Here is a 21,256-nt window from a genome sequence, read left to right on the forward strand (position 1 = left end):
CCATTTCATAATCTTACATTTATTTCATGTCTTTTAAATCCACAGAAAATTGTGCCAAATACTAACTATTTATTATACAGCAGGAATGTTTACACAATGGACACCAGTCTCACTGCTACACGTGCATTTCAGTACTGCCCCCCACCACCCCACGAGGCTACTACACCATCTCACTTAAATAATGAAGCCCAAACCAGAGTGATCGCCCACTTTCAACATGCTTAAATGTCTATACACCGTATATCGTGCAATTCTGTGCCGTGTTCTGAACTGGAGGGTATACCTCTCCTACGGTCATTGTTTATCCTCGTTTTAAGAACTTTTGGCTCTCTTGCCTCAGCACCCCACATTAAGGTTGCAGGTGTGTACCCACACACCGAGTTGCATATTCTTTCTGAAATACAATTATCTTTTGCACTGTCGTGCTGATGGAAAACAGGGTTCTGCCAGCCCCACCATCTCAACCCTGCTGTAGTGAGCTAGCTTAAACTCACCATTCTTCACATTAACCCCAGGAGGGACTCGATGGATAAACTCACAATTTCAAAACACTTTCCAAGTTGGCCGGCAGTCTCCACTTACAAAGGAGTCTGAATCCCAGCTCTTCCTCCCGCTTCACACTTGAGCTTTCATAAACTAACTTCTGTAAGCGATTGCTAAGACAGCTCATGTGGTCCCTTCTCTGCCCACTGGTCTGACAGTCTTCAGTTATGATGGAACTGACCACATTGGCCAGGTGAACAAGGCATCATCCGACATCCACTTCTCTGTGATGGTCTCAGCCCATCTGTCTCTCCCCAGCCACAACTTCAGTTCCTCGAGCAGTGGAAAGACCATGTCCACAGAAGACTGTGCTGCCCATACCAAGTTCAAGAGTAGACATCCAGTTCTCTACTGCTCAAAACCATCCACAGCTGTGCTCCTACCCAACAGTCATGTACTTCTGAGTACGACTTTCATCCAATGCTTGACTCAAGGCCTGTTTTAAGAGTATCCCCAACTTGTCTGATCAAGGCGCACTTAAAGTTCCACCCCTGACCTGGCAGAACTAGATATCTTCAGAGAGGCAATTTTAAAATATTTTAAAAGTTTTAATGCTCATACTATTTTTTGAGTCCATTTCTTACTTATGGGTAGTTTGCCTGCATGTGTGTCTGTGAACCATTTGCATGTCTGGTGCGTGCAGAGTCAGGACAGAGCAGACACACCTTACTAAGCCACAGAGACACACTTCCCAGTCACAGCAAAGAGCTACACAGGGACACCTGCCTGTCAGTCTTGGGCTACACCTCAGGGCCACGACATCTACAAGGCCCCCAGAAGACAGTGTTCCCCAGCATCACTTTTCAACTGGTAGACTGAGGAGTCCCTGAGCTTTTTAAAGGTTCCACACCAAACTCCCAAAACAGAAGGGGCTAGACCTTTGCAGAGGTTTTCTCCAGTGCCTACAAGTTCTCTAGAAATGGAGCCAGGAACTATGCACCCCACCACCACGACCACCACCACCACCATCATCAGAGACCCCAGGCTAATTAACATGGTTTTTCAAGTGTCGAGTCAAATTGGAAGACCACCTGAAGGTCTTTGCACACACTTTGCATTTAAAGGGCCTCTCTCTGGTGTGAAATCTCCTGTGGCTAATGAGTCTTGAATGCTTGCCAAACATTTTCCCACAAACATTACATTTGTGGCAGCCTCTCTTAGTGGGTATATTCTGGAGAGCAATGAACCTGGAGCTCTTGTCGGAAGGGTTCTGACTCTCTTTATGGGGCTTCTTCCCACTCAGCTCCTGAATATTTAATCTTGCACTCCGAAAGGAAGATAAACCAGGATTATCTGAATGCACACTCTGTTCCAACTGCAGCATTCTGCTGTGTTTTCTCTGGTCAACAGAACGGACATGTATCCCAAAGAGATCTTTACCGCGCCACTGAGACTGAAACGGTCTCTCAGTGTTATGGCTCCTCTGATGATTAACAAGACGATAGTTTCTATCAAAAGATTTTTCACACAGGTTGCACTTAAATCGTTTCTCTCCACTGTGTATTCCCTTATGATCTAAAAGGCTTCTTTTACGTGTAAAGGTTTTCCCACATTCTTGACACCAAAAGGGCTTCTGATCAGTGAAGACCTTTGACTCCAGACTGGAAGCCTCTTTACTTTCAGGACACTCATACTGCTGGTGTAAAGAGTGTTGCCTCTCGTGCCGGGAGAGGTTGGAGCTCCACCGGAAGGCTGTGCCGCACTCCCTGCACTTATAGGGCTTCTCTCTAGTGTGAACTCTCTCGTGAATGACAAGGAATGAGCGAATCCGGAATATTTTGCCACAGTACTTACATTTGTGAGACTTTTCTGCGCTGTGACTACTCGGAGGAATGTGAGACGCTGTGTCTTGGTTAGCAGGTAGATCATTTTCATGTTTTCTTTTAACAACATGAAGCTTCATATGCATGATATGAGCCGACTTATAGATGGACGTTTTCCCACACTCACTACACTGGTACAGTTTTTCCCTTGTGTGACTCCTCTTGTGCTCAGTAAGTGATTTCTTCTGAGTAAAAGTTTCCTCACAATGCTGAGACCGATTACAAATCTGCTTGAAGTCTTCTCGACGTTTCTCTTGTTTACAGAACTCTTGTTGAAGGTGCAGTCTCTTATGACGAGAAAAGTTTGACTGCCACCGAAAGGTTTTCCTACATTTGGTGCATTTATAAGGTTTCTCCTGTGTGTGAATCCTTTGGTGTTCAAGAACGTAGTACTTACAGCTGAAGGATTTCCCACAATACCTGCAGTTCAAGTGATTCTCCTGACCCTTATCTGTCAAATGATTGAGATCCAAGCTGCCCTCGGGAGCTTCTTTGTGCTGACTGGATTCTAATTTCTTTCTCGTCTGGGTTTCCTGGTGCAGGTCCAAGCTGTCCGTGAGAGCTTCTTTGTGCTGACTGGATTTTAATTTCTTTCTCGTATGGGTTTCCTGGTGCAGGCGGTAGGCTGAAAGTCGTTGGAAAGATTTCTCACATGAACTACATTTATACGGTTTCACTCCAGTGTGAATTTTCTCATGCCGCACACAGTTTGAACGCCACTTGAAGGCTTTTTCACACACCCTGCATTTAAACAGTTTCTGTTCAAAATGGGTTCTCTGATGATACTCAAGATGAGAGCTTTTCTTAAAGGTCTTCCCACAATCATGGCACCTGTACATCATCACAGTACGAGCACTCTGTTCCTGCTGGCGACAAGAACTAAGGATGAAGTTCTTTTCACCTGTGCGTGCTCCACTCTTTCTTAGTCTAATATAAATGCTCTGGTACACACCAAATCTCTCAACTGTATCTCCAAGCACATGTTTCTTATTATAATGGTGTGATCTTTTTCTGAAGCGTCTGTCACGGCCATGTTTAAAGGATTGCTTTTTCTTAGTAACACTCTCACACTTAACATGCTTTACATCAAGAGTATCGCTGCTTCCCGATACTTCAGAGTCTCTTCCTGTCTTGTTACTGACGTCAGTTCCTTCCTTCATCTCTTTCACTTGTATGGGGCTTCCACAGGGCTTCTGTAGCTTATTCTTCTGTTCAGAAGATTCTTTGAGCTCTGTTCCCTCAGAAACACTTGTCTCAGGACATACTAATGGCACAGTAAAAGTTTCTGTGTATTCTGAAGGGTCCTGTTTCAAGATGAATTTGTGTGACTTAATCTGGGGCTTACCTCCTGGAGGAAAAAAATAAAAAACAAGAAAATGTATTTTTCCCATACTTGCAACTAATGAAGAAAACCAGGAACTATAAAATAAGGTTCTTGGTAGCAAGAATTTTGCCTGTCATTACCTTTTTACAAGAGTCAAGATTAAGACAAAACCATGAAAAGTATCTCAAATAACAGGAAAGGGAAGAGGAAGGGCCAGATACAGTGGGTAGACAGACGCAGAAATCAAATCCAGGAGGCAATAAAAAGAGCTAAGGCAGAATATTAACAGCAAGCCAGTAAAGAACCATGGCACTGCTCAAAGCTCCCGAAGCCGAGATGTGGGCTCCAAGGAGGGTCCAACTGGATTATCATGCTCATCACAGAAAAGACTCGGACAGTGAAGAAGGGCCAGAGTGGGAGTGATGCTCCTGAGAGCAGGGTGGGTGAGCACAAGTGACGCAGGAGTCAGTGCAGAACATCACAGCTAAGTGCAAAAGAGAACCGGGAAGCCCTGCTATGAGCAAGAACTAATACTGAGATGCCAGGAAGAAGAGACAGGGCTGGAAGGAAATGGCCTACCAGGGCCCTAACACCCCTTAGTAACTCCCAGCAAATAACGGAGTATGTCCCCAGTGATGTATTTCACCGTATAAAAGAAAAGAGTAAAGTTAGGAGGGGCAGGACATGATGGATTTTATCGAACTCACCTTTAGAGGCAGTACCTGAATCCCTCTCAAACTGAACTTTGCAGATATTCATGACCCATGGCTTCCTTGCTTCCAACCAGGATATCAGAGCAGGTTTGGGAGATGACTCCACTGCAGAAAAGAAGGGATGGGATGGGAAGGAAGGCAGATCACACACAACTATTCTTGAGAACCTAAAGTCCTGGCAGAGAGGAAGGAAGGCCAGGAAAACAAATGGAAGAAGCTGGAGCAGTCATTTCTGATAGCTCTAAGCCTGTGGTTCTCAACCTTCCTAATGCTCTGACCCTTTAATACAGTTCCTCATGCTGTGCAGACCTTTAGCCATAAAATTATTTTCATTGCTACTTCATAACTATAATTTTGCTACCATTATGAATCATGATGAAAATCTTTTTGAAGAGAGAGGTTTACCAAAGGTTGTCACCACACACAGGTTGAGAACTGCTGCCCTAAGCGGAGATGAGAGGCTAAAAAAGGTCACAGGCAAAGGGGCTTTGAGGAGTCTCCAGAGGTAGGGCTGACTGGAGAGACACTCAGCACTTAAAAGGGCACTGGCTGCTCTTCCAATCTGGTTCAATTCCCAGCATCCACATGGATGCTGATGACCATCTAACTCCATTTCCAAGGGAACTGATACAGTCCTCTGCCTTTTATGAGCACAACATGCAGGCGGTATATAAACAAAACACTTATACACATAAAATAAAAATAAACCAAACAACAATAATAAGTATTCTTCAAAGGTGAAAGGCGTACAGCTACTCAACTAGCTAAGTCAGTTAACCATCTTCAAATGCTTAAATCAACCCGGAATTTGCAACAGTCTTCTCAATAACCCCACATGACAGACATTGCAATCTCCACTATTCAAGAGGGACAGTTTAGTAATAGCTTAAATAATAAGGCTGGCGGTTGCAGAGCCAAAATCTAAGGCTAGATCCCTTTCTACACGTTACAATAAGAAACAAGGTCCAGTGCAGACGGCTCAGTGAGTTAAGGCGCCTGCTGCCAAGCTTAGCCTGAGTCTAATTCATAGGATCCACATGGTGGAAAGGACAGAAATCACCCTCACTAGCAATCTTCTGGCCATATGAACTGTGGCGTTCAAGCATGTATAAGCATACATATCCATGCACACAAATGAATATTTTTTTAATAATAAAAAGAGAGGAGAAAAAAACAAATGTGGAGGTTGCTAGGGATACCAAAGACTTACCAACAGAAACCACGTTCCCATAATTCTCCAGCATAACATCCCGATAAAGATTGCGCTGAGCCGAATCCAAACATGCCCACTCTTCCCGAGAGAATGTCACCTCCACATCCTGGAAGGTCATAGCTTCCTGGAAGGGGGGGGGGGGGGAACCATGCTTTAGAGCTGATCATGGGCCTGACAGAGTTAATTAATACTGGATAAATCTGGCAAAGGAGAAAGACCATCATCTATCACCCAGCAGAAACCTCTGGTGTCTGAATATGAAGTCAAATGACAACCCAAGATGAAGAAAGCTACAATTCATACAGCAGCCATGCTTGAGACGCCAAGAAATAGCAAAAGCAGAAACCACCTAGAACTGGGTTACCAGAGGCTTGCTGGTCATTACCTGGCATCCTGTGCCGTCTTCTGTCTGGAAACGGGCAGGCACTGAGTCAGTAGGAGAATCTGAAGGAGAAAAGAAATATGAAGAGGGTTGTGCAGCTCTAGACACCTAAGAAGCCCACTCCTCACTCCCAAAGGACTCCTGGGCCTATAGTAGGCACACTGCTATTCAAGATGCAGACATGACCTCAGTGTCTGCTGGGGAGGGGAAAGGCAGGGTAATGGGGCAATGGAAGAAACCAATCAGACATGAATCAGAAAGGCGTTCAAGAGAGCACAGTGCTAGGTGACAGAAGATTCTTGTGATATAATAGATGGTAACAAAACAACAGTGCAGGAAACACAGGAGATATAACACGAAGCTACAGTCTAGGCAGTGAGTACCATCTTGCCCAGGCAGGAAGTTACAAACTCCTATTTTACACGGAGGTTCCAAATGGTCCTCTAGAGCAGAACTGTTCTTTCGATGGGAAGTAGGGGACCATATCTGTGAAGACTGCAGAGTTCCAGTGCCTATCCAATGCACATCAGGGCTCTGAGCAAGGCATGTGTCCTGCCAAGAAGAAAACAGCATCAGAACATGCCAATAGGTTTCAGAAAGCAAACTCAGGCCCTTTAATCAATTCCTGGCAGAAAGGACCCAAAAAGAAAGACTAGAGAAACCTTTCACTCCATGGCCTCCCCCAACCAGGGAGAGTCTGTAAGATTACCACTTAAGGTAAGGATGCACTTGCCAAGTTAGTAATATAAGTCCTCACATGCCACAATGAAACCTTCCCATTATTTCCTACTTGACCCCTGGCCTAAAGATGAGAAATGAAAAGGAGCAAAATGAACAATGGTTTACAGTGAAGATCCAGACAAGTATACTGAAATGTACAAATGGTCTCAGAGAAGGCTAACTTTCAAACTGTAAACCTGACAAAACAGTTATCACCATTACAAAGACAATATTGGTTTTAAGGGTCAGCCAGGAAACAAACAACAAAGAAAAGCTCTCCTATGCTTGTCCACGAGGAGAACAGGAAGGAGAGCTTTGCCCTTGTACTTCAAGCAGCTCTGTCCCTGAGACAAGGGTTCCCTTAATGTACAAGTGAGCACAGAAGGCTCCAGTTAATGAACTTAGAGAGCAGTCTTCCTGGCACATTGGCTGACACTTTTTCTACGTCGATGTGAACAAGCTTTAGACTGAGGCCACTGAGCATAGGACAAAGACCAAAACCTTACATCTGGCCCTACACGAGCTAATCATAACCAAGCCATGCTCTTCTTACAAGACTTTATAAATTACTATCAGTCCCCTCTGAAGTCCCCATTGTTTTTGGTAAAAATGACAAATGAACTTTCAGATTTTTAAAAAGACAGAAATGTTTTCTGTTTTAATAAGCATTACATATGCTGGTTTACTACACCATTTAATACCGGTGGACTACAATCAAATGTTACTTAATTTTATTTTTGTAATAGATTTGAGAGATAAGCCAGAAATATTAGTAATTTTAATGCATGAATTATGCATATAGGCTCATGTTTTTCTTTTAATAAAATTTGGAAGCCTAAAAAATGATAAATACTTTTTTTAAAAAAACACTCAAAAGGTGCCAGATGTGGTGGCATACACCTTTTATCCCAGCACCCAGGAAGCAGAGACAGGGAGAACTCAGTGAGTTCAATGACAGCCTAGTCATTGTTCCAGGACAGCCAAGGATATGTGGAGACCCCGTCTCAAAAACAAACAAACAAAAAGCTCAAAAGGCAAAGACCAGTTTCCTGTGTGCAAAGGAGTAAAAAGAGTACAGGCATCAACCGAGCTGATAGTATTTGCTGCCAGGCCTGGGGTCTCACGTCTCTGTACTAGGAATAGGGACCGAGAACATTATAAAGGCTTCAGACAGATACTGATCAAATCCTCATGATCGGATAATTTTTGCATTTCCTTCTCAATAAACTAAGGTCCTGAAAGACTGACTGTAGTTAGTGATTCCATTTTGGTCTCTCAGAGGAAACTTGTCTTACTAAGTGCCAGCATCAAAAAACAAAAAACAAAACAGAGCAACAACAAAAACAATCCCAGGAAGAAAACCAACTCAAGGACGTAAGTTCATATACTTAAAAGCTTAGTCACCATGGAGAGGCACTATCTGAAAGGGTTAAAAGCTTAGTCACCATGGAGAGGCACTATCTGAAAGGGTTAAAAGGATAAGTATGGCATTGGGAGTGGGATTCCAGGTTTCAGAAGCCCATGCACACCAGGCCCAGTCTTTCTACCTACGGATCAGGACGCAGCTCTCCAGCACTTGCCTGCAGGCTGCCATGCAACCCACCATGATGATGTGCTAAACCTCTGAAACTGTAAGCCAGCCCCCAATGAAACACTTGATTTTATAAGAACTGCCTTGGTCATGGTATCTCTTCAACAGCAATAGACTAGACATGCTCTTTGCAAAAATCACTGTGACTCTGCCATTTTTGCTAGTCATATATTTTGCTCTTGTTTTTTTGGTTTTTTTTTTTTTTAACTAGTTAAAATTTTAATTAACAACACAGCATATAAAGGGATTTAATCAACTTTTTTTCTGGAACGCATTTAGTTCTCTTCTGAGAACTGTTTTGTAAATAGGCCAGATTTCCATGAAGATAAGCCCTGAACCTCCCATTCCTCACAAGAAGCCAGTCTTTCAGGACTGATAGTGGCCATGCAGTGTTTCAAATATTGACGGGAAACAATGAGTCAACCCTGAGCATGGGAAGCAAACTGTGCCATAGAAAGTAGACAGGGAGGCAAAGTTTTTACAAACTCAAGTATGACATGATGTAACTGTGATAGGCCTCATTTTCTTCTTTAGCTCCTAAACAGATCTAGCCGCCAACAAGCAAAAGGTCACCACACTCAGAATGCTAGGACATTTTTTACTTGGTAGATTCCTTTCCATCCTCTCTTTCTCCTCAGCTCTCGATACTGTTGTCAAATTCTATATGCTTCAGGCATTGGATGCTGGAAGCGGGAAGCAGTAGGTCCAGGAGGGTGTCTGTTTTCTGCACTTACATGGGGCGCTATCTCCAGAGAAGTCCTTACAGGGTATGCCCAAGATACACTGTTGTCCAGCTGCCCTCACCAGTGAGTCAGTCTTTGTAGGATGGCAGAAACCACCAGTCAAGGCAAATGCATATGGACTGAGGGGAAGCCTTTAGTGTCTGACATAGATGTAGCACTGCGGTTTCTCAGGCTGTGCCTGCTGCACCTGAGCAGTAGCAGCCGGGAGCTCCGAGGAAGCTGCCGAGCTGCAGGGCTTGGGGTCGACATGGTCCTGTCTTCCTTTTATTTTTCCTATTTTGGCTCTTATAATGATTTGCTTAGCAAAAAGAAAACCCAAGGATCTTGCAGCCAGGGTATGATTTTCATGCTCAAATATAAGCCCTGAAAACAGGCTTGGAATTACACTTGAATACCAAATACCCAGGTGTGCTCACCAGCCAGTTCAAACGAAGACTTTCAATCAATCACAAACTGTGATCTTCCCTGGGAGCGGGGAGGGGGGGGGGTCCACAACAATATGTCTAAGAATATTAAGCTGTACAAAAAAAGCTTAAAATTGAGGTCTTCCAATTTCCCAGCCCAGGGATGCCCCCAGCCCTTCTGGAAAGGAAACACATTACTACATGCAGACTGCTCTGGTGTGTTCTCTCCTTCCGATTTCAGGACTGCTGACTCCTTTCGGTCCCCCCTTCTGCCCCAGCACTCACACGCGCATGGTTAGTCTTAAACCAAATTGAACTAGCATGTCTGCCCACAGGCCACCCACCATGACCATGATAATGGACTAAACCCACAAAAATGTAAGTCAGCCCCCATTAAATGTTTTTCTTTTAGGAGTTGACATGGTCATGGCATGTCTTCATAACAACAGAAACCTTTCTAAGACAGAGTTGGTATCAGAGACTGAGTGTATTGCTGTGAAAGGCGGGGAGCCATGCTTTTGTTTGGAGGAATGTGGATTTTGAGCCTTTGAATTAGAAAAGCAGATGGATGCTTAAGTGGTGTTTAATGGGCCATACTAGTAGAAGAATGGAAGACAGTGGTGTTGATGGTGATTTGAACAGTGGGAGGACCTATGTAAAGAAGTTTCTGAGAATTTTAGCATGTTGCCTAGATATTGTTCTTAAGATGCTTTGGCAAAGAATGTGACTGTTTTTTGCCCTTGTCCAAAAAGTTTGCCTGAGGCTAAAGAGTTTTGGATTAATTCAGTCCACGGAGAAATCTCAAAACAGCCTAGTATTGGCTTTGTCCCGTGGTTATTCATGCTCACTCTTATGCAGATCTTTAATGAAAAGGAGCAGCCTGTCAGGCTGAGCAAGGAAAAACACAAAATGCTCAGTTCAAGGAGAAAAGGGGCACCAGGAAGTAGAGCAAAATCCTGTGTTCAAGGAGCTGAACAGATTAATAAAAAGGGAGAGGTGACCTCTGGGCAAGAACCCACCCAGCAAAGCCTCCAGCTTGTGAAAAGGAATTAAAGAAAACCTTAGAGCCAGGTGTATCGGTGCATGTCTTTAATCCCAGCACTCTGGAAACTGAGGCAGGCAGGTCTCTTGTGTTTGAGGCCAACCTGGCCTACAGATCAAGTTTCAGGACAGCCAGGCTTAGGCAGTGAAGGTTCCATTGAGAACAGAAAGCTGGTAAAGAGGGGGCCATGTCCCAGCCCCAGTAAGCAGCAGAACTTGGCAACTTCAGTCACACGGTTCTGGGTTTAGAGTCAAGGACAGAAGGGGTTAAGGAATGTCCATACACAACTAAGGAAAACTACTGAGGCCCGGCATGCGTCAAGGGTATCTCTGAATGGAGGCCTAAACAGGCCATTATATGAAGCTGTGAGGGTGAGAGGGTGCAGCCTGGGTTGCCTTGGGAACCTCAAGATGTTGGAGATGCCAGAGTCAGGGGAAACATGCCGAGGAGAGCAGCTAGCTGGGAGTGGGACCAGCACGAGAGAGAAGTGTGCTGCAGTCAACAGAGCTGAAAGGAGCTGTAGGCCGAAGAGTTTGACCTCAGACATGGAGAGGCAGTATGGAGTTTGCCCATTGTTTGGTCAAGTATTTCCTCACTGTGCGCCATTTTAGAATTACAATGCATATGCTGGTGCCATTATATGTTAAAAGTGGTATACCCAAGTCAAAAAGATCCCCCAAAGACCACCGGACAGACAAAGACTCACCGATGCAAACACAAGGTTTTGGCCCTAGATTCTAGGAGGCTAAATGGGTCTGGAGTTTCTCTGTGTTCAGTTTTGGCCCTAGGCCTGTTGATACAATATAGTCTCCAGGAACTAAGACTCCTAGAGCCAAGGAGGGAAGGGTTTGGTCCCTCAAAAAGTATGTGACCTGTATTTTGATTTTACAGGGACCGAAGGAGGCTCAGAAGAGACTCTGAACGTGTAAACAAGTATGAAATTGTCAAAGATTACAGGGACTTTTGAAGCTGGACTAAATGCATTCTGAATTATGATATGGCTACAAGTCTATGGGAGCCAGGGAATGGACTGTGGTGGTTGAATAATGACCCCCATAGGCCCACAGGGGTGGAACTATTAGGAGATGTAGCCTTATTGGAATAGAAATGACACTGTTGGAGGAAGCATGTCACTGTCACTTCCTACTGCCTGTGGGTTCAGATGTAGCCCTCTCGGCTCCCTCTGCAGCACCCTGTCTGCCTGCACAACATCGTGCTCTGCCATGGCCATGAGAGGACTAAACCTCTCAAACTGTAAGCCAGCCCCAATTAAATGTCTGTCTCTCTAAGTGTTAACATGGTTCATGGTGTCTCTTCACAGCAACAGAATCCCTAACTAAGACAGAGGTGGAGCTGGACCTTCTGGAATGTAAACCACCGTATCCATAAGTTAATTTGATGATTTTTGTCTTTTTTCTCAACAGTCCTGGCTGTCCTGGAACTCACTCTGTAAATCAGGCTGGCTTCAAACTCACAGAAATCTGCCTGCTTCTCGAATGCTGGGATTAAAGGTGTGTGCCACCACTGTCAGGCTCCATAAGGTGATTTTATGATTTGTAATACCTGCTGATCCTATTCTAGAGGTGGTCTTCCTGTATAAAGCAGAAAGAGCTCCTTGCTAAATGGTTCGTGATCAGAGCCCCGTACCCAGGTGCTCAGGTGTTCAGAGAACTAACAAGGAGAGATTTCCCTACATTTCTCAGGCTAGCATTTCTCATCTATGGGAAGGCAGGCAGAACTTGTGTGTGTCACCTACCCTGAGTGGTATTCCATGATGATCCCTCCGCAACTCTTCCAGTAGAGCCACAACCTCTGAACCGCTCTCAGGGCAATGGAGCTGCACCCATGTCCGGAGTTCTCCAGGCAGGATGCTCAGGAATTGTTCCAGTACCAGCAGCTCCAACATCTGAGCTTTGGAAAGAACATCAGGCCTCATCCACCAGCGGCAGAGCTCCTGGAGCCGCCTCAGAGTTTCTAGGGGCCCAGAAGACTCATGGTAGCGGAGCTGCCTAAAGAGCTGACGGAACAGCTCCTGGCCAGGGCGGTTAAGAGTTTGTGGCCTGGCATGCTGCACTGAAGTATAGCCATCATCCTCCTCTTCCTTCTTTACCACACGAAGGTGTCCTTGTTTCCTTGAAGCATGGGCTGCATAACACCTGCCTGGAGGCATCACTCTTGTCTGCTGCTTTTAGGGAATCACTGCTATATTCTTGGGAGTGTCTTCTCAGCACTGCAGTGCATGCACAATGTTATTTGCTAGGTCATCAGAAGCCACTGGCAAGACACTGAAATAACCAACATTCCTGTTCAGAAGAAAATAGATAAGAAAATGGTGTCCATCACACATGATACTGTTGGTCCTATAGGTGGGGATCGTTTGTGAGACATTACTTCTCACGTGTGTGAGAAGACATATGTATATGAGTACTTACACAGACTGATGCCTATTGGAAAGCTAATAAAGTATCCCTGAATACAGTTACGATACGCATAAGGCTAGAAAACACAAGTGACTAATAAAAAAAAAGGTCAAAGAACATGTAAATAAGTAAACATACCTACATTCATGTATTGTGAGACATGACAAGAAGAGCTATCAATTCTCACACTGATATTCAGTTCAATTTGTAGCAAAATCCCAGGAAGATGGGAGGGAGAAAAGGCGGGACTGTGACTCAGTGGTAGAACAATTGCCTGGCACACACAAGTCCCTAGATTTAATTTCTGTAACAGGAGAAGAGATACGTCATGATGATACGACAATTTATATTGAAAGGCAAAGGGATTAGATTAGCTAAAAATTACTTTGAAAACTAAAGTAGAAGAAAAAGGTATACCCGAATTCATTACGTTTTTAATTGTGTGTCTGGGTGCGTAAGTATGCAGAGGTTGGAGGACGACTTACAGGAGTCCATTCTCTCTATCATATGGGTTTTGGGTTTCAAGGACAAAGCTCAGGTGCCTTTACCCACTAAGTCATACCCTTCAGCCCAGTCTACTTAATTTCAAGATTTATAACTACAAATAGCTTCTAGAAGCAAGTCAACGTGGTATTGGTAGAGAACAAATATGTAGATTAAGGGAAAAGTAAGCATATATGGAACAACAACAGCAAAAAAAAAAAAAAAAAAAAAAAAAAATCCTAAGAAGAAAAAAAAGTTTGAGAACTCACACACTATAGTTTGGATCTTCCCCCCCTTCTTCCTATTGCTATTTTTTGAGATGGCATTTTGAGACGGCATTTTGCTATATGCTTTAAATGACCTCAAATTCATGGTTCTCCTGCCTCAACTACCCAAGTGTACAGTTTGGATTTTTCTTGTTTGTTTTGTTTTTGTTTTTTGAGACAGGGTTTCTCTGTATAACAACCCTAGCTGTCCTGGAACTCACTCTGTAGACCAGAGATCTGCCTGCCTCTGCCTCCCACATGCCGGGATTAGACCAACCTCAGTTTGAATTATTGGTGTCCTCCACAGGCCTATATAGTGAAGGCTTGGTCCTACCCTTTAATGCTATTGGAAGGCAAAATCTGTAGAAGGTAGAGCCTGTATGGAATACTTTAGTTACATGTTTAAAATTCTTTACATCAATATATAACATTGATACTGATGTAAAGATATTAAACGGTAAAATTACGTAGGACTGGAGAACTGCCTCAGGGGTCAAGAGCATTTGCTATGTAATTATGAGGACTCAAGTTCTGATCCCAACACCTATATAACAAGCCAAGTGTCATGCAAACTGCCTATTAACATCAGCTGTAAGGGACTGCTCTTCTTTTGGACTCTGTATGTACATGTGAACATGCGTAACCACACATACATATTTGCACACACTCAGACACGCAGGATGACGATGGACACCATCATACCCAGAGTATCCAAAACCTGGGTTCTAAATACCTTTCTCCAATAAAAAGGAATTGGGGCTCTGAAGTGGTTGATGTCATGCTGGACAGAGAAAATACAAGAGTTTTACAATATCAGAAATCAGCAAACCACAAAGCTGTACACTTAAGCAGAGCAGGAGCAGGTAGCCCAGCAGGTAGAAGTGCTTGTATCACCAGCAACCTGAGTTCCACATATCCCTGGAATCCACATAAAGGTGGCGGGAACTGACTCCACACACACAAAAACATACCATGCACACACACATGGCAAATTAAATTTTAAAACAAAACACAGTGCAAGCAGTCCAGGCACGACAGTGAATGTCTATTATCCCAGCACTTGAGAAGCAGGAGGACAAGGGACTCAAGGCCGGCTTGAGCCAACTCCGTAAGATCTCCATCTCAAACAAAACATAAACAAGTACAAGGACAGTCACGCCAGCATAGGGTACACTTTAGTTCCATCGTTAGGAGGTGGAGGCAGGCACGTCTTTGTGACAACAGAGCAGGTTACAAAGTTATACACAGAAATTTCAAGTGGTGAAATTTGACAAATGCCAGTAACAAGGACACACTGACCTTACCTAAGAACAAGAAAACATCAGATACAAGAACATTCTAAAGTTGCACATAATGAAATACTTCAAAAAAGGCAAGACCTTAGGGGCCAGGGACATGGCTCCGTAGTTTAAGATCACTGGCTGCTCCTTCCAGAGGACCCTAGTTAAAATCCTTGCACCCACCTGGGAGCTCACCACTGTCTGTAAGGGATCAGACACCCTCTTCCAGCTTCCACAGGTACCAGGCACACACATGGTGAATAGATACACATGTAGGCAAAATTTACACACTAAAATAAATTTTAAAAAAATAAATTTTTCTTAAATCATGTTCTTAATGGTATGGCTGTTAGGACAAAGTACATGAGGAACCTTTGTGGATTCCATGGCAGACAAGGGTGATCAAGGCATGGGACAAACACGTCAGGCAGACAGAGTTTAGTGAGAGAGTGATAAAGAGACACAGACAAAGAGAGACCGGAAGGGAAGAGGGAGACAGGAAAAGTCCTGCGGGCCCCAGGGGAACAGCAGGAAAGAGAGCGTCAGTGGGCGGGGTCTTTCTTTTAAAGGGGTCCTTTGCACCGTCGTGCAACTAGGCAACCATGGAACCCTGGGCTGACCAGGGTACTTCCTGAGTGCATTCGGCCAGGTGACGGGCAGGCCAGCCATAATGACTGAATCCTTACAATGGCTATGCTTGGTAGTGACTAGTACCGCATAGGAAGGGCCTAGCAGGTAAAGTTTAGTGTCAAAACTGCGGTTCTGTTGAACCTGAGTTGGATCACAGCAGCAAGAGATGCCCACAAGTTATTCTGATCATGCTCACTGCCACAAGTACGTACACACATACAGTCACACAAAAATAAGTTGCAGGGCCAGCACTCCCCCACCTCCCCCGCAGCACTCAGGAAGCAAAAACAGGAGGATTTCTATGAGTTTGAGGCCAGACAGGTCCACCTATGATATTCTGGGCCAGTGGGTGTATCAGCCAGATTCTACACCCGCGAGAGGCAATTTAGGGCTTATAAAAATCGGAAGAACACAATTGCCTTACGACAGGGGCAGAAGTTTCAAAGTTTCTACAACCTAGGTTTCCAGAGCTTAGTTGATTAGGAACAATGACTTCAGCCCGGCTAGAGAGCACTTGGCGAAATGAAGCTCACAAAATGGAGTCAGCTAAAGCAAAATGGGGCTCCCCGATAACCAGTTCGTCTCCACCTTTCTATATTTTTCTCTCAAGCAACCCTGACACCACAAAACGCTTATAAACCGATCGTTAACGGATACCAGAAGCCACAGCACTTTTCAGGGGGGCTTACCAGTGCTTGATTTCAAACGCGTCCTCCCGGTTTATAAAAACAGTAATGTTACTATTATTATTTTTTACTTTAAAAAAAATATTGGGAGAAACGCTCATTAAACGGCCCGGGTTCCCGGTCTTAATGTCTCAGCCTCCTCAGAAGGCGGGGATCACAGGCCTGAGCCACGAGACCAAGCTGCCGGGCCTTCTAACTCCGACACCGTAGAACGAGGGGTGGTGGGGGTTTTATGTTATTATTATTATTATTATCTTGTTTTGTTTTTTAACCAACCCGCACGATTAACCGTGCTGAGTTTCTGTCAAGAAGTCGGGACGCCAAGAATCATCATGGCGGACACCGGACTTTCGGGGTCTCGGGGACTCCGAGGCGGCTGGGCGGCACCGCTCCGAACGGCCCGACGGCCGTGGCATCGCCTCGGGGTCAGGACACCGCAAACCGTGCCCCGCCACCCCCCGCTGGTGCACCCGCTCTCCCGGCTTACCAACGGACGCCGGAACCCTCACGTTACTCCCGGGACGGCGGCGGCGGCGCCGGCTGGGTGCACTGCTGGGGCCACTTGGCCGTGGCCTCTCTAGGACGGCGGAAGCGGACCTCCTGGGGACGCTCTAGGAACGGCGGAGGAATGACATCTCGGATGCTCTCTGCCCAGATCCGTCCTGGCAGCCTTGGTAGCTCAGCTCAGCTCCGCTCCGCTCAGGGTCCTGGCTTTGGCAAGGTGCTGGGCTGCCTGCGTTCCTTCGTCCGTGCCCCGCCCTCTGTCTGACCATAAGAGCGTTTTATCCGGAAGAGGCGGTGTGTCCTGGAGGCGCAGGGGAGGAGGGAGCTGTCTCCTCTTCCTGTGTGTTGAGTGAACCATCTCAGTCTGGCAAACCCTTGGCAGAAAGTGAAGGGATCCCACAGGCCGGATACGGCAAACCTGGCTCTTGCAGGTCTCGCCCTCCCCGCTCTTCTTCCTGAAAGACCCCGGTGATCTTGGGTCATCCAAGAGGACCCCCTGCCCAGAGAGACGAGACAGAGACCACTGGATGCAAGCGCAAGAGGCTATTTATTGCTCACACAGGTACCTGTGGATGCTTCAGTCTTTAGAGAGACTGAGCGCACGCAGGCTAGAATTTCAGGAGATTATATAGGGTTTGGGCAGCAAAAAGCGGGCTTACAGAAACAGATGCATGGTTACAGGGATTTCATTGTTCCATCTAAATAAAGCGATTGTGGTTAACCAAGGACAGAGTTGTTTATTCAGGTTGGGCACAAAGAATACAAAGAATTCAGTTATGACTATCTCAGCATTCTGGTGGTCTTGATAGAATGTTCCCGGGACCTTCTGTTCCCGGATATCGTCCTGCTGACCTTGCTTTGGTCCAAGCTGCAGACCACAGATATCTGGTTGGCGTCAGACGAGAGCAACACCTGGTTCCCTCCTGTACTTTCCCATAACTTGACCTTGGCAAATTGGCAAGAGCAGCTCAAACAGGCAATATGCATAGGGGGATCTTTCAGGTCCAGCTATCAAAACATCAAGGTCCAGCAATCCAAATTCCTGATCGGAACTTGCCAACCCATACTAGCTCATTCTCACAGAGGCCTCTCCTGTTTAACCTTTTAAAAATGACTCCTGCAAAGCTATCTGCTGCTGTTTCTGCTCCTCCGGTCAGATTCAGCCATCTTGTCCCTTTGCCTTGCTTTAATAAAGGACACATTGGTGTTTGGGTGGAGCATGTGCCTAACCTGGAGTGCAGAGCGGAGCAGGTCCCTTCAGAAAGAACCCCACACTCCAGAATAACTCAGGTCAGACAGTTCTTACGTGAAATTCTGGGAAACAGAGTCACCGAGATGGACAGAGGTGCTTGGATCACTCTAATGGGGTCATCCAAGGAGAAAGACCCATTCCACGAGTATTCAGTTAAAGCAATCTTTAACACTGACCAGGAAGATGGACATAGAGTGGCTGTGAGCTATATTAGCCAGGTGTCTATAAAGGCCAAATCCACAAGGGTACCATACTTGGAACCTTTGTTCCATGAGGACAAGCATATACCCTGACGTATTTCCTGAGAACGTACTTCCTGCCCACACATCTGTGGGGTTGGGGCAACCACCCTTGTTTATTGGAGTGAAAACGGTCCGAAGCATTCTGGGAAGTTGTCTGTCCTTGGGCAAATGGGGCTTACACGTTAGCTTTAGCCCTCACACTCATCAGGAAAGAGGAAGCAGGTAAGCAGAAGTACAGAATGCTGAACACAATAGTAAAGGGCTGGGCGGGGTTAAAACTTAGTTACCCCACCTACACAGCGCCTCCAGTTTTGTGATAATGCCAGCAGGCAGGGGACCAGCCAAACAGAACTGTGTGTGCGCTGGAGAATTTCCTTAGGTTTGATGTGGCCGTTTGGGGGTTTCAACGGTTCCTCCTCTTCTAACCCCTTATGATCCTTCTAAAGGGACCCTGTGATGCTGGTGGAGGATCTGCAGTCTAACGATAAAGTGAATTAGACTTATAAGGCATGGGCCAAGTAGTAGAATCAAGAGAATTACAACCAAAAGCCCCACTTGGGGTGGGGATAGGAGCGGGAACCTGTTATGAGACCACCAGGAGTCCGAGTTCTTATGCAGAAGCAAAGAGCTTTTATTGCAAGCTTGGACTTCCTGTCTGTTCCCACACGGAGGTTGGATCAGGGAGAGCATCAAGCTCAGCTATGGCAGGAGTAAAGGATTTGGGGGGTGCAGGGAGCAGGGGATTCTGATTCAGATGGGGCTTGAACTCCTGATTGGTCAGAAGTGAGGTAACAGAAGTCTTGTCAAACGGGGGTTGGTAATGGCTTTGCTGCAAGGAAACTGGCAACCTATATGCAAGTTAGGTACGCCATTCTTAATGTTCTGGAGCATCTAGTATTTGTCTCAGTTGTGATTGTGATTGGTCCCCTGCAGGGTACAGTGTGGTTTTTCCTGGTTATTGTAAGAGAGAGGGCTAGTCTCAGTATTGTTAGTCTGCAGCCTGTTGTGGCTGCAATAATGTCATTAGGCCTCTTCAAAACCAGCCTGCCTCCATGTTGTAATCAGGAGCCATTTGATATTCTAGTTTAGTTAAGGTTTCAATTCACTGTAAAACTTAAGTTTCTGAGCCTGGGGTGGTGGTACCTGCCTTTAGTACTAGAGGCAGCAGGATATCTGTGAGTTCAAGGTCAGCCTAGTCTACAAAGCCTTTGTTTTATCGCTGGCCTATAGTCATTGTAACAGTTATCCAGCACTTACCCCTCACTGTTCATTGGTTTGCATAGAAGCAACACTCTATTAGGAAGACATATATGCCGCCTTTTGGGCCCTGATTGTTTAGAGTAGAGACCTAGAGATTACACAGCATGTCCGAAGCTTGAATGGAGACTTTGTATTAAGCCTTCGACTCTCTGGAGAGAAACACTTGTCACAGAGAAGCCTTGAATATATTTTATAGGAAAAACTTAAAGGTAAAGAACACAAAACCATCCTGTTCACAGATGTGGGGGGGAGGGTGAGTAAAGCAATAGTTTCACCATGGGTATTCTGTTAGTGAAAGACATAAAATTAACAAAAAGTAAAGTCCAGCTAAGGAAACTCCCCAACTGGAATGCAGGGCAGTCTGATCCGGAAAACTGACCCAGGACACTATGCCTCAGTTCCCTGGAATTTGCCAACCACCCGCAACTTTCCCTTACAAGGCCCTAAGATAGCCGGATACCAAGAATTTCCAGATGGTCACCCTCCCCCAGGGAACTCAAGGAGGAACAAATTGCCCCTCCGGTCAGTGTGTCAGCAGATGGTAAACAGGGTCCTTAAGAAACAAAGAGATAGCTCTTCCACGGGAGGCCAACATGCCGATGATTGTACCGCCGCCATGTCTCTAGTGATCCCTGAGAAGTTCCAGCATATTCTGCGAGTACTCAACACCAACATAGATGGGCAGCGGAAAATAGCCTTTGCCATCATGGCCATTAAGGGTGTGGGGCGGAGATATGCTCATGTGGTGCTGAGGAACGCGGACATTGACCTCACCAAGAGGGCTGGAGAGCTCACGGAGGACGAGGTGGAGCGCGTGGTCACCATCAGGCAGATCCCAAGGCAGTACAAGATCCCAGACTGGTTCTTGAACAGACAGAAGGATGTGAAGGATGGCAAGTACAGCCAGGTTCTGGCCAATGGTCTAGACAACAAGCGATGTGAGGACCTGGAGTGGCTGAAGACGATCAGAGCCCACAGAGGGCTGCGCCACTTCTGGGGCCTTTGTGTCCGAGGTCAGCACACCAAGACCACTGGCTGCCAGGGCCGTACTGTGGGTGTATCCAAGAAGAAATGAGTCCCTGGGCCTTCACTGTTAATAAATAGTTTATATACCTGTGGGGGGGGGGAGAAAAAAAGAAAAGAAAAGAAACAAAGAGATAGATGCAGCTCCCATTTGCTTAGGCAAGATTGATTAGCACTCCCTGAGGTCTGCTGACCTAAACAGTGAGACCATCTGGCCTCAAAAAGATAAAGAGCATACTAGATAGAACCCATGACTCTGGTCATGTACTAAACGGCCAGAGGGTCATGACCCCTCCTTAAGCTTGTGGGGTTTGCCTTTAAAAAATGCCTGCGCCCCGAGAATGACACCTCTCTCTAGCCTGTGTTGTGAGGGGGCCAGTTTGCACAAACGCTTCCCGTTCATTAAAGCCTCTTGCGTGTTGCATCAACTGGACTGGACATTGAGTTCTTGGGTGAACCGCCCGAAACGGGGAGACTCCTCATTCTGAGGGGCTTACATTAGGGTCCTGGAGAAGTCCCACAAAAGACGACCATTCATGTATGCAATCAGCAAGAGTGTTTATTGTCTTGAGAAGATATGGACGTGACAGGGCCGTAGATCCAACACAGAGGCAAAAATGGTGAATGATGGACGACCTCCCCACCCCAAATAAAAGCTTGCAGGCTCTTTTATACACAATTAGAGAATTCTAAAAGCACTGCAATCATTCCA

General features: G+C 45.6%; 2 protein-coding genes across 2 annotated transcripts; one reads left to right on the forward strand and one right to left on the reverse strand.

The window, feature by feature from the left end:
• On the reverse strand, positions 1-12,772 carry Znf445 (zinc finger protein 445). Its single transcript, XM_051202876.1, is given in 6 exon segments — positions 1-3,714; positions 4,398-4,508; positions 5,614-5,740; positions 5,966-6,060; positions 6,382-6,550; positions 12,255-12,772. Coding segments are annotated over 6 exon segments (3,102 nt in total). The 5' UTR covers positions 12,669-12,772; the 3' UTR covers positions 1-1,528.
• A 7,365-nt stretch (positions 12,773-20,137) lies between these two features.
• Positions 20,138-20,636, forward strand: LOC127213343 (40S ribosomal protein S18-like). Its single transcript, XM_051173692.1, has one exon. It carries the CDS (start codon positions 20,138-20,140, stop codon positions 20,594-20,596), a length of 459 nt encoding a protein of 152 aa, XP_051029649.1. The 3' UTR covers positions 20,597-20,636.
• Positions 20,637-21,256: the final 620 nt, after the last annotated feature.

This window comes from Phodopus roborovskii, unplaced genomic scaffold (assembly GCF_943737965.1).
Source record: "Phodopus roborovskii unplaced genomic scaffold, PHOROB, whole genome shotgun sequence".
In the NCBI taxonomy this organism is placed as follows: Eukaryota; Metazoa; Chordata; class Mammalia; order Rodentia; family Cricetidae; genus Phodopus; species Phodopus roborovskii.

What these genes read in the sequence shown, in the direction of transcription:
- LOC127213343 (XM_051173692.1), top strand. Translation starts at nt 20,138, where the DNA reads ATGTCTCTAGTGATCCCTGAGAAGTTCCAGCATATTCTGCGAGTACTC.